Raw genomic sequence first — 14042 nt, forward strand, 5'->3', positions numbered from 1 at the left:
TGCAGGTTAGACAAATTTCCACCTATTAGACAGCCTAGTCAGCTCATCGTTTTTTGTATTGCATCACTTATAGCTCTTAATCTTTTAAAATAGAGTTTAGGAAGATGTATGTAACCACAATCATTAGCTTTGATTAGCTCTTAAAGCCTTGTCTCTTGTCAAAAGGCTCAACGCGACCGCAGACTTTGATGAACACTGCTGGCAGCAGCGACGTCTCTGTCCGTACCATTCTTATCAATGACAGCGTAATCTCGTATCTCCCTGCTCCCAAATCAGAAATTCTGTATCTCGGATTAAACATGATTTTGGGGAAATGTTATGTTAATGTTGGTACACAACAGTATATGATAGCAATATAAGGTATAATGCCAACTTTAACGATACAATGTTTAATAACTCAAAAAATATGCAGTTTTTTAAAATTTCCTGAAAAATAATACTTTTGGAGATGTGGGGATTCCTCCCGACAGCGACGTTATGTAGAGAGATTTGAATTACCATTGTGTAGAAAATGTGCCGTATAAATAAACCTGCCTTGCCTGGACATTGTCATTTCCAAACAAAGATGTATATTATGGAAATTATAGTTTATCTCTAAATACTATTAGTTGCAATCTGGTAAACCTTAAATGTACAGAAATACTCAAAATAAAAAGTGTCTTTCTTTCTTAAGTCCTCCTGGCACACATTGGATACTCTGCTAAACTGACTGACTTACATTATGCTGAATATCAACATACAGTAAATACACATTGTGTTTTTGCCATAGACCATTGTCTTGTTGTGTTTGAATGATCCAGACTTTCATTATCAATTCTATATACTGCTCAAACTTTTTGTGTCAATACATTTTTTTGTTTTGTTTTGAAAGAAATTAATCCTTTTATTCAGCAAGAATGCATTACTTTCATTAAAAGTGACAGTAAAGACTTCAAATAACTTTCTGTTTCTAATAAACATTTCAATTTATTCTTTGTATTCATCAAAGAATCCTGAAAAAATCAAATGTATCATGGTTTGCACAAAAATATGAAGCAGCACAACTGTTTTTGGCAGCACTTTAGTTTAAAAACAAGTTTTCACTATTAACTGGTTGCTTATTAGCGTGCATATTACTAAAATATTGGCTGTTTATTAGTACTTATAAAGTAATACATACATAGTAATAAATACATATCTGTGTATTTGTATATACTGTGTATATATATGTGTGTATTTTACTGTAAAAGTGTGCTTTAAGAAGTGAGTTTGTTTTGACGAGGCTGATGGTGAATTGGTGTGGCGTCAGCAGTCGGCAGCGGGCGGAGAGTTGTTGGATGTGGAGGTAATTCCTCGGCAGGAACACTGGGACGAGGGCTTTGCTCAGGGAAACAGTATCACTTTCCTTCAGTGTTTCTCCAATTCCATAAATCTCTTCATCTGGAAAAAATGCCTCACGGAAACGAAAGGAAAAAGGTCCCATGGAATAGCCGGCGGCCCTCCAGTCCATGGTTGGAAAACGCATTAGGCGACGGAGGGAACGTTTTAGTACTACTCAGTACTATACTATACCTATCCGTGAAGAACAGAGAAATAACTCACATCACTCCAAGACTGCCAGAGTTTTTGCTGGGCTCTGATTTAAAAAATAAACTCAACAAAGGGCTCGTGATTTCATGTGTGCTTTCCTGTGGCTGCTCAGGATCATAAAGAAGATCAGAAGTCTGCACTCTGCAGCTCTGATCCGAACCTCAGCTCCGAGCTGCGTATAGAGCGTCCAAACTGCATCAGGCGCTCTTTGATGTGAAGACTGATCAAAATGATGAAGATAAGGCATTTTGGCCAAATTTAAAGGCAGAATTACATGTGTCCTCCACACACGAGTCCATCCCTGAATGTGAAAAACTAACTGGGAAAAAAAAAAAAGGAAACAATGATCTTGGATAGAAGAGGGAGTCTTAAGATTCATTTGAAACTAATGACATGTATTTTATTTCTGGTAACTGGCAACATTTCTTTTTTATTTAGTTTAAATTGATGCACTAAAATTACAATCAAAACTGAAATAAAAATCAATAAGATATAGATTGAGTAAATATAGAAAATTATATTGACTTTAGAAAAAAATACTAAATTCAGGGGCCTCAGAGTGGAACAGCAAGGAATGCTCTGCTTGAACATAATATTTCAATGAGTGTGTGGTGCACCAGAGAGAGTAGGCCTATACCCACTGGATCGTCATCCTTTCACCCTCAGCGCGGAGGATTGATTTACTACCCCGTCTCCTTTAAAGGGGTCATTGGATGCAAAATCCACCCAGTGTTTTTTTTAAATCCCTTGGTCGCCCCATCGCTTTGGTACATTTCTCAAATCATCCTTGACATTTGCAAAACAGTAAGTGCATTTCTCAAAACAACTCGTACAAACAGCAAAACCCCATGGATTACCTGCAAAAGCCAGTCTCTTGCTCAAATACTTAGTTCATCTCTCTAAAATAAATATCTGTGTCAATGAACATGTCAGTGCCCTCAGAATGACAAGTCCTTGTGTCATTGTGTACGGATAAGACAGTCAAATTGCTTAGTCATGTTGTCAATATAACAGTGTACTCTGGAGGGATATTCTGATGTAAACTATGGCTACAGTTTGTACTGAAATGCAGAAGGCTGCACTTCTTATGTATGCCATATTTACTTTCAAAAGTACAAATTTACACATTACTGTATGTGGGATATTGATTGAAAGAATGTTTCAAAATGTTTGAATTATTGAGGATATGGTCGATCTCCCTACTTTTAGCTGCACCCTTCAGTCATTGTAAGGCCATGATAGACAACATTAATTCATCTGATATGCACTTCTGTCCTTGGCCTCTTCTTCCTCTTCCTCTGTTTTGTCTCTGTACACTTCCATGCATCCTCACTCCTCTTCTTCCTCTCGGATGTTGTCCCTGATCGTTTTCTGGATGTTCATCCATCGTCAGAATTTGTAACTTTTGTGTTGTCCTCTGTCTATATATGGTTTCCAATTGAAGGGTCATGAAATGCACCTTTGAGCTATTTCAGAGAATTGGTTTATAATTGGTTGATCTATAGTCTCTTCATTAGTGAGAGTCAAGATTCACTTGCACAATTCATGGCAAATTTACAAAAAGCCTAATAGAGATGTGTAGAAAATATGCTTGACAGTTTATGACAAGCATTTGATGACTTAAACGATGAACTAATGACCAGATGTTTCGAGGGGTAAGACAATAGCACAGAGATCTATATAATACATTTTGAACAACATGACATAAGCAATTGATAATGTAGGAAACAGCAGAGAATTGTACATAATCATTTGCATGGATGTATCAAAGCATTTTCGACTTGTTCAAAGAAATGAGAAACTGTTTTTTTGATGTGCACAAGTGACACAATGATGTGAAGATTGAACAGGGAGTTTCGAGAATTTCAATTCTGATCTGAGAAATGTACCAAAGCGACTGAGAAAAACTGCAAAATCCCCTTTCTCAAATCCGGCTGTTCTGAGATTCCTGTCAGAATGATGTAGTTCTGTACAGGCTCCGCCCACAATAGTTGATTGACAAGGCCGTCTTACCTTAGACCCGCCCTGCGTGAGCCCTCAAATGGCCTTTTCTAATATGTGCTAGGAAGCCAGTTTCACAGCTAAGGTAAACAGTACTGCTCCTCATGGAAGAGAGGGGCGGAGCAAGCAGAGCTCATTAGCATTTAAAGCAACATGGACTAGAATGGCTTGCTAAAAACAGAGCTGATTTTGACAGGGTAAAAAAAATGTTTTTTACAATACCATTGAGAAATTTTAACCAAAGTATGTCATAGACTTTTCATTAAGACCCCAAAGAATCACATCAACTTGTGGAAAATGGGCATCCAATGACCCCTTTAAAATCTTTCCCAAGCCCTGAGGGGGGAATCGGAATTTAGGAGTGAATCCGGTTCTGTGTGGATTCAATCCACTCGAGATGTTCACTCATTCAGATAGAGCCCCAGTGGTGTATTCTGATCATCAAACACCGGGGGTAACGAGTAGACCAGACGAAATCAAACTGAACAGACAGGACTATAAATACACAGGTAAATCATAATGAGACGAACACGGCTGGATAAGAATTAACTAATTACATTTAACAAGGACAGGAAACAAACCAAATATGGACACAAGAGGCGGGAACACATGACACACACGACAGAGGACTGACAAGCCCATAATGATGGAAAAATTATCAGTCACTGATATTCAAAATTGGCAGGTCCATGTGGAAAGTCATCGGTGCTACCCAGTGTGCATTGTGAGCAAATATCTGTCGCTTAGACCCATTTTAATTTTTTTCTTTGAGTGATGTGGGTCCTGTGAATTATCTTGTACTGTATTAGTTGTAGGTTTGTATTGTTGGTCATAGAAGAGGTATTACTACAGATTTCACAATGGACCTAAACACACAGCAAGAGTGGCTTATAGACAACTCTGTGAATGTCCTTGAGTGGCCCAGCCACAGCCTGAGCTTGAACCCAAGCAAATATTTCTGGAGAAACCTGAAAATGTGTGTCTGCCCCCATCCAACCTGACAGAGCTTGAGAGGTGAAGAGGCGAGGAGAATAATAGCAGATAATTGCCAAATGCTGATGAGCAAAGCTTGTCGCATCAAACAAAAAAGACTTGAGGCTATAAAGCTGCTTCAGCTAAATATTTAGTTAAGGGTATGAATACTTGTGCTGTGTACTTATTTCAGTTTTTTATTTGTAATTAATTTACAAAGTTGTGACAATTCTGTTTTTGCTTTGTCAATATGGTGTATGGAGTGTAGACTGATGTAGAAAAACAAACTAATTTAAAGCAGCAACATAACAAACGTGAGAAAAATGAAGAGGTATGAATACTTTCCCAAGGCACTGTAAGTTTATGAAGATATACATTTTTTTAAATTGGTGATTTTCGATATCTCTTCAATCAACTGAGAGGGATGCAGTGGGTTATTTATTATATTAATCTTGGATTGTATTATGGATTTTATTTGTTGATACTGGAGATACTGTTCTCCTGGACTTCTGGAGTGTTAAGTGATATAAGTTGATATTTTTGAGATGTGTTATTCCTTTTTGTTGCCATGATTGAAGAAAATCTAGGTTTATTATACAGCTGAAAGTCAGGGTTGAGCCAGATTGGGGTGTATCTACATGGCGATAGTGATGAATTATTAATTTTATTCACTTTCCACCAAGCTGTCAGAGTTGTCATAATGTGCTTGAATTAGCTCATTTTTATGATTGAAGTTGGTAGGAAGGGAAGATTGGTACCTGCGACTGAGGTATTTTTACATTGATTTTGTTCCAGTTCTATCTATGAGTCACTACAGTTGTTTTTGTGAATCCATTTAACTAAATATTGTAATTGAGTTTCTAAAAAGAAAGTTTGGGACTTATTATTATGAGCTGTAGAATCCCAAGCATCTTCAGAAAGTGGTAGTATAGTTGATTTATTCCCGTTTATTGTGTAGTCTGAAATGTTAGTGTTAATATTGATCATTTTGAAGGTTTCTTGTAGTGAGTTATGGGGATCCTGTAAACATAATAGTAAGTCATCTGCATAAAGACAGATTTTATGTTGTGCGGTAGTATCTTGTATTCCTTGGATTTTATTGTTATGTCATATTGCTATTGCAAGTGGTTCTATAAAAATGGCAAATAATGACGGTGAAAGTGGGCATCCTTGTCTGGTCCCCCGGTGAAGCTTTGTTATGTTTGGTGATGCGACCCCATTTGTGGTTACTGTAGCCCTAGGGGAGGTGTATAATATTTGTATCCAATGCATAAAGGACTCTCCAAAACCAAATCTGCGTAGGGTGTTGAATAAAAATGCCCAGTTTACTTTACCAAATGCCTTTTCAGCATCTAATGAGACAATAATAGTTTTGGTTTGTTTGTGTTGGGCAAGATTAATTCAATTAAATAATCTATGGACATTGTCTGAAGCATTTCTGTTTTTAATAAATCCTGTTTGATCATGGTGGATTAACATCGGGATAATAGTTTCTATTCTAGTAGCTAGTGCTTCGGTGATGAGAGGGCGGTAACTGGTGGGGTAAATTCATAATGGCTGTGTTCATATGTGGCAGAATTGTAGATGTAGTTTTTTATTTCACTACACACTGTAAAAAAAAAAAGTTGTACTTTTGAGTTTTATCAACTTTTTGTTGCATAAACTAAAAACAAGTTGAGACAACTCAAAAAATCTGCTGAAGCTGGTTACCTTAAACTGTTACCTTACAGTGCTGTAAAAAATCAAAAGTTGAGAGAACTTAAACGTTTCAGCAGATTTTTGAGTTTTCTCAACTTGATGTTTTAAGTTTAAACAACAAAAATGTTATACAACAAAAACTCAAAAATCTTGCCTTAAATGTTTAAGTTTGCTCAGTTTTCTTTTTTTTTTTTTGCAGTGTAGTCTGTGAAATCACGGACACATAATTTGCCAAAAGAGTTTATAAAATTCAGCTGGGAGTCCATCAGGTCTGGGTGATGTTTATTTGGCATATATGTAATGCTTTATAGAGTTCATCAGGAGTAAGTGGAACGTCTAGGGCATCTGCCTGTTCTTTTGATATTGTTGGTAGTTTTAATTGTTGTAAGAAATTATTTATTTCTGTATCATCGGGATTATGTTCGGAAGAATATCATTTTTGGTAGAAGGCATGAAATGCTTTATTAATTTCTTGGGGGTTCTGGACTATTTCACGTCACTGATTGAGTATGGATGGAATAATTGCTTTTTTCTTTTTTACGTTCCTTCATATTTGATGTATCGTATCGTTGGCTATGCATTGAGATGCGTATCGCATCGGCCTCAGTTATGGAGATGCACATCCCTAATGTATAAGCATTTCTATACTTTATACAGCATTTTGCTGTAAGCTTAACAACATGCTAATGTTAAATTAGTAGAATCAGTAGGTGCATTTCCAATTACATACTTATCCCATATTCTATGGCGTTTTGTAGTATAGTGTTACAAAAAAAAAAAAAAGAGCAATGTAAATACCAGGATGATGCATGTAAATAACAAAAAAAAGCACTTCATGCTGTCAACTGTTGCAGCTTTAATTATGTTGCAGAGGGGGAGGGGCTATCAGACTCTGATTGTGATTGACAAGATAACCGTATACACTACACAGCTGAGTGTATCATTTAAAATGTTTGCTTCCGAGTCAGTGATGTATGAGTTCCCATTAAGAGAGTTTCTGTATCTAAGAAGTGACCATCTGCAATTTATGAGATTCCATGATGGTTAGGATGCTGTCTTAGAAGGTAGGTGCCTATGTAGGGGAGGTACAGAGCTAGTGTTTCCATTGGCACACTAAGTTCAAAGTCCACTGGCCTGTACATAACACAAGAGCTGTGACGTCACATTTGACAAAATCATTGCTCAATCAAGCAGAAACACACAGCAATAGCGGCTCTATTCTTAGCGGGCACTAAAGGTTGACCCATCTAAAGGTCTGGTTGCCCCGGGTGACTGCTGATGTCATATCCATGTCCAGCAGACTGTGGCTTTACACAAATGTCATCTCACACACACATATATGTTTATTGCTCACTGAGTGCAGCTGCTGTCGAAGCCTGAGCTCCTGTAAAACCAGTGGAAGTCACAGAGTTACTGTAGCCGTTCTGACGCAGTTCACCCCAAATGACCTTTTCGACTGACCTGTTTGTGGTTAAGTGTTCAAAATGTATAATTCAGCCATAAGAACACTCTGAGAACTCCAGTTCTTCTTGCTGGCTTTCTTCATTGCGGGTTGTAAGTCCCTATGTTTCATTCTACCCATGACGTTTAATGCTGAAAAGTATCCAGTAGTAATACATTATACATCATTTTAAGATCCTCGGCAAAAATCTGGTGGTGGAATTTAATATAAAATTATGATTGTCCCTATTGGTGCATCTATTAATTGGATCAGCCTCTAAAATGTAATTTCTTTTTAGCTGATATGATGGAAATTTTTCCCTAGGTATATTTTGGTATATTTATTTTATTGTATTTTTAAGTCCCTGTTTCATTCTGCTCCTGCTCCTATTTCCTTTTAGGCCAAAATTTTTACTCACTTTTTTATATATATTTTAATAGTAGCTACACCAAATAGTTAAATCAGTTATTCTCTAAAAACTTGTTCTGTCACAAATTCAAATTCAGAGGGCATATACATTATAAATGTGTTTTTTTAAATTGCTTCATAGAAATATGATCATATTTATCTTTATTTTATCTCTTTTTTTCATTAGATGCTGAAAGTGGTGCAGAAAAAAATATAAAACAACTACATGATAAAGTACCTTTTTAAAGGCCGTTTTGGTTCATCTGTGGAACAAAACTGCCTCTTTTTAGTTCATACAAATCCTACACATTTATCCAGCAGATAAAACTTTCTTGGCTCTTTGATTGAACTCAAATATGGTTCAAAAGCAGAGAGGTGTTCAATTTTCTGATATAATTAATCAAAGTTAGATTTGCATATTTAACAAAGGAGAGTAAAACAAAACCTGAATAAATGAACATAAAGAAAAAGTATTGAGAGAATATACTGTTAAATGCAACATAAAGGACATTCTGCATTCAACACATTTATTTTTTTATTTTTTTATTGAGTAAAACGTGTCAAATCGTCAATCAATTGAACACAAAAAATCTGCACAAAATAAGCAGTAAAAAAAATGACATTTAGCAGCTTGAACAAAGAATTCAAAGCAGAATGACAATTAAATTCACTGATACGATAAGAAAAACAAGCATAATATGTGTTTGTCCCAAAAATGTTTTTTTTTTTTTTTTACAAGACATCTGAACACTAAGCATTTGGCATCATTCAGAAACGCCAAGAAAGTAACTCAAACTTCACAGAGCGAGTCAAATATCCCGCTGCCAGCAAAATCCACAGGATACTGTCAAAATGTTAAGACAAACTGGAGGGCGAGTGAGCACCACAGACATGTAAAATACTAAAAGAGACGTCATGATCAGCACAGAATCAGTCTGTAAAAACACTGCAGATCACACTCATTCAAATCAAATGTCAATGCAAATTCTGCTGGATGTCAATCACTGCAACAGCTGTCTTAATTTCTTCAGAAATGCATCCATTGAAGTAAAGGGCCATATTTTGAAGAATCACATTTTGCCTCATCTTTTGGACGTACTATATTAGGGTTTCCTTATCTGGCATTCACAAGAAGCTAATAATTAATTAAAAAATAATTTCTAAATCAAAATAAATTATTTTAAAATAAAATAACATTAAAATATCACCGCAGCTCCTAGTAAGTCATATAAGCAGGAGTGCAAGAATAAAGAAAACAGTCCAACAAAAAACAGAGGAATCCTGAATCACTTTTGAAAAAGGTTGCATGAATGAAACGGTGTATTAAAATATGATTCGCTGCTATAGCAGTTATCTATTTTTGTACAAATAAAAATAATTCACACAAAGCACTTAAAAAAGACAGTTTGTTTTGTTTGTATTTGTTTAGCTGCATGTCATGTGACAATTAACCAACATCAGAGCCGTGAACATACAACTGTGTTGTTATTATTGTTGTAATTATTAAAATATTCATTTAAAATCTCAGGAATGTACCTCAAGTAAATATTTTTCGGCCGACAAATACATTTGGGAATAAACATACTTTGATTTGATTTTATAAATCAAAACTCGCTTCCCAGTCCAAAAAGAATATTTATCCAGACTAAAACATCCAAAAAACAGACAGATGAATACATTATTCACGCATCAGTGATGTGATTGGAAACTCACAAAGAGTATGCCGTTACAAAAATCAGACAGTTAAATGAACACTGGACCTGACAGCAAACCCAAATCTTGTGCATGAGCCAAACAAAGCACAAGGTTTAACATGTGGTATTTTTAGCATCTGAAGATCAGAAAGAGGTCGAAAAATTTAAAATCAGAAGCTAAATTATTATGAGTGGACCTCAATGAAAAAGTATGATATGACCCTTTTAAAATCTCATTCAGACAAATAATCCGAATTCCGTGTTGTGCACTGCAAACGCAAGCTTATTTCTGCTTATTCAATCTTTATAATGCCAAATTGTCTACAATAGAGCACACGTCAGTTGCATGCTATGATATGAGGAATATACTCGACTGCAAAGTTTGCATTCCAGTGAAGCAAGCTGATCTGTGCTTCTCAGTCCTATTATATCCTCGAGTCTGTTCAGCCAAATTGCCCATAGTACTGAAAGAAGCTGTACTGATTAAAAGACATTTGTCGAAGGAGATAAACCCCTTCACCAGCTGCACCCATCTCTCCAGCCCTCCCTCCCTCGCTCGCTCTCGTCTGCGTCTCGCTTTCCCTCAAACTCTCGCTTTCCTCTTCCCTCTCCTCTCAAGTTTCTTTGTCAAGTCTAAACATATATGCCATGGCCTCGCCTGCTTCCTTCTGCAGTGCTATTAATCAAGAACAGGTTAAGACTCTGTTAACAGTGGGTGAACACGGGGTCAGGTTCAGCCGGCGGAGCAGCTGTGACGGGAGAGCAGGAACACAGCGGGTTTTACTTCAGCAGGAGCTGTCGAATTCCCTGCTCGGATGTTACAGCAAACAGCGTCCCACTATCAGAAGTGGGACCTTTCATCTAGAAAGTCTGGAAACAAACTTTGCTCTCGCTTGCAAAACAAGTGTTTTCTTTGTTTTCGGGCCACATTTGCTTTCAACTCTCACCACGGTTTTCTGTAAAGCCGGTGCAAATGTCGACTAAACTAAAAGATGGCGTCTCAAAGCTGTGGACGCTGCCCAGAAACAATAAATTAAGAGTTCAATTAATAGACAGAGACTGAACCACAAACAAATATGACACTTACGCTTGTTTTGTAAATCAGGACACATCATGTACGTTCACAAGCTTTTAGTCTCTTTGTCATGTCTCGCGATTTTGAGGTTGCTTTGCTCACCTCAGCATACTGCATTGACGTTAGGCACTTTGAATGCATTCACATGTACAAATATAGACAGCACTATCACATCATTTGATAGTCTGGGTAGTATAAAAATACAATCTTAAAATCTTTGGTTTGTACAAACTGTAATTGTTGGTTTTTGACTTCTTCCCCTCATTCAGAGAATCTTTGTAAAAGGTTCTTAGCAATACATCGGTTTCCATTTGGACTAAAGGGTGCAACTGCAGCTTTCCAAAACCTCGCACTTCCCTTCTCATGCATCTAATGTTTGGGACTCAACGTGTCAACCAGTCAGAAACACACTTGAAAACTGTTAGCAAGTGTAAAACCTCAAGATCGGCCGAGAATTAGGCAAGGCAAAGCAGAAGTTGCCTTACAAACTCATTTGAGATAACAGACAAACCCCATTCATTTCACATCGATGCACATTGGGGAAGTGGACGGTAGCACTCAGGGTCAATTGCAAAACAAATTCAAAGACGCAATGATTCAGGTCATATTTTTGGCATTCAGTTGCACGGCAGCCACGTGGAGTACGTTTGCTGATGGCAGGTAAAGATTGGCTGGACTTGGGCAATGTAATAATTGCTAAAGTTACCGTCTGCTACATAAGGGGCAGGCTGGTAATAGCAAGTGACGTTGGCCACGTTGGGTATGATGTTCTGCTCGGCCAACACTTGCACCGCCAGCATGGCGATCAGCCCAAGGGTCTGCCGGCGCTCGTGTCCCATCAGACACACCGTGCTCTCATTCACTACCCCGTGCAGCGTCGTCAGATAATCGTACTTGCGGTCCTCCAAGCCCACAAAGTGGTTCTGGAGGTAAGACTCCAGCTTGCGCTGCTGTTCGCTGATGTCCGAGAAGTCGATGAAGAAGCGGGAGCACATGTAGCGCTGGAGAGACTTCATCTCCGACTCGGAGTCGGCTCGGAAACCCCTGACCAGAAGATGGCAGTACTTCAGGAGGCCGCCTCCTCGGATCTCCTCGGGGTTCCTCGTGCAGATCACCTTTTTGCGCAGGTGGTCCAGCGCCGTGGCGAAGTCTCCATACACGCTCTCGCCGATGATGGTGGGGTGAAACGTTTTGGCCATGGGGTTCTCCGAGCACTCGTAGAAAAGCAGCAGAGAGTCGAGCTTAATCTGGAAAGAATCGACGCTAAACTCAAACTGCCGACGCAAAGAGTCCACGAACTTGAGCTCCACGTTTTTGCCCCGGTTGTTGGAGAGAGAGATGAGACTCCAGCGGTCCGAATCATTGCACACTTTCACCATCTTCTGCACATATGCTTCCTGCAAAATAAAACAAGGAATTGTTTCAGCGTTTCATGCATTGAGAGATTCAAACGCACATCCGTTTGCCATATCAGTTCTCCATCATTACCTGTCGCAGGAGATCTAATAGGCTGAGAACGCTCGATCGGCTTTAACCTGCTTTAGCGCAATCCTCTTACAGACAGAAAACCAACATTTCACCAGCCTATCAGTAAACTACTCTAATTTCATTTCTACTGAATGTCACTGGAGTCTACAGATGATCTTAAATAACGTACTGAATGGAAAATCACAATGCAATGTGAAGTCAAGCAGTGACAGCAGTGTCCTTCAGTGTGACATGCTATACTTCATATTTGCTGAGTATAACTTTCTTATGAATTATTGTTAAAGATTCGGTTTGAGGTTATTCAAAGGTCTACTGATAAATAATAAATGGTGGCCCCTCAAAGCTAAAGTAAAGTCACTGTTTACTGTACTGTTTGCAGGAATACAAAACATTAGTTGTGAAATGAGTGTGAAATGCAAAATTGTACAATTAGAAACAGCCCAGAAAAATAACTTTGCATAAATATAAAATGAATATGCATATGCACATTATTATTTATAACGCATGCTAGTGTTGCAAGGATTCTTTATTCATAACTGTACAAGAAGAACATAACCAGATTTTGTACGCAAAAATAACTTAAATATTTTGCATTGAATTCTTATGAGATTTTGGACTTTTAAAAACAATTTGCAGAACTGTGGAAATGAACTGTAGCCTAAATGTGATTAAAGAAATTGCTACCAGGAAAAAACACCGAAAATTTAAACTTTCCCTTTTACAAATAAGTAAATTTGAACCTGTAAAGTCCACTACTCTCATGAATCTGAGCACTCACCTTCAGGGTCAGCGGAGTGATTTTCTCTTTATTGACCCCATCAGGTAAGAAGTCCAGCAGACAGTCCAGCACTATGTTCTTGACGATCTGAAACTCCGTCTCTCCCTTCAGGTCCACGCAGAAGATGAGGTCCAGGTCCTTATAGCCGAGCCCGCTGTCCTCGTGCAGGACGTGGCTGGCGGCGGATCCGTTCAGACGCACATCCCGCACATGGATGCGCTGCTCCCGCATGCGGCTCCGCACCGCCGTCACGATCCGCCGCGGCTTCATCTGCAGCGTGGGGAAGTTTCCTCGGCCGTGGATCGGGATGCTCTCGGTCAGGATGAGGTCCAGCCGCTGGACCTGCTCCCAGCTCAACACGCTGTTGTTTGCGCTGTCCTCTTCAGCCATGGTCGCGTCTGCTGGAGGAGTCGAGGAGCGATCTATTGCCTGGAGATGTTAGGAGGAGAGCTGAGGAGACGCATAATGCGCTTGATGAGAGACGCTGCGGTGGTCTGTCCTTCTTCTGTGTGCTGCTGTGGAGAGGGGCATCCGCGCACGCAGTGCTGGAGAGAGGAGAGAGGAGTATGACAGCAGTCTGGCAGAGCTGGAGCTTTCTGTGCGCCTCAAGTCACGCCTATCACCTCACCACACACACACACACACCAGCAACCCAATGAAAACACACGGCCCATCTCTCCACAGCTGTGCGCTCAAACTCACATTTAGTCATTTAGCACACAGATACACACAGATACCTTGCACTTTACGGTGTCCTTGTCACAGTGTAATAATACATTTACTGAGTAATATTAATTAACTACATGTAGCTACTTACTGTATGGGTTAGGATTAGGGTTTGGCTTAGTGTAGCATGCATTTGTGCTTTATTTATTGTTATTAAAATAGTATACATGTGTAACAAGGACTCCTTAAAAT

The 14042-nt window shown here is 38.7% G+C and overlaps 1 protein-coding gene across 1 annotated transcript; it reads right to left on the reverse strand.

Moving 5' to 3' along the window:
- Positions 1-8643: 8643 nt before the first annotated feature.
- LOC306887286 (terminal nucleotidyltransferase 5A-like) lies at positions 8644-13514 on the reverse strand (the record flags this gene model as incomplete). The annotated part of the gene is made up of 2 exons (XM_079444912.1): positions 8644-12255; positions 13125-13514. The coding sequence occupies 2 exons, from the start codon at positions 13512-13514 to the stop codon at positions 11476-11478; spliced, it is 1170 nt and encodes a 389-aa protein (XP_079301038.1). The 3' UTR covers positions 8644-11475.
- Between the last annotated feature and the right edge of the window lie 528 nt (positions 13515-14042).

This window comes from Barbus barbus, assembly GCF_936440315.1.
Source record: "Barbus barbus genome assembly, chromosome: 21".
NCBI classification, from domain to species: Eukaryota; Metazoa; Chordata; class Actinopteri; order Cypriniformes; family Cyprinidae; genus Barbus; species Barbus barbus.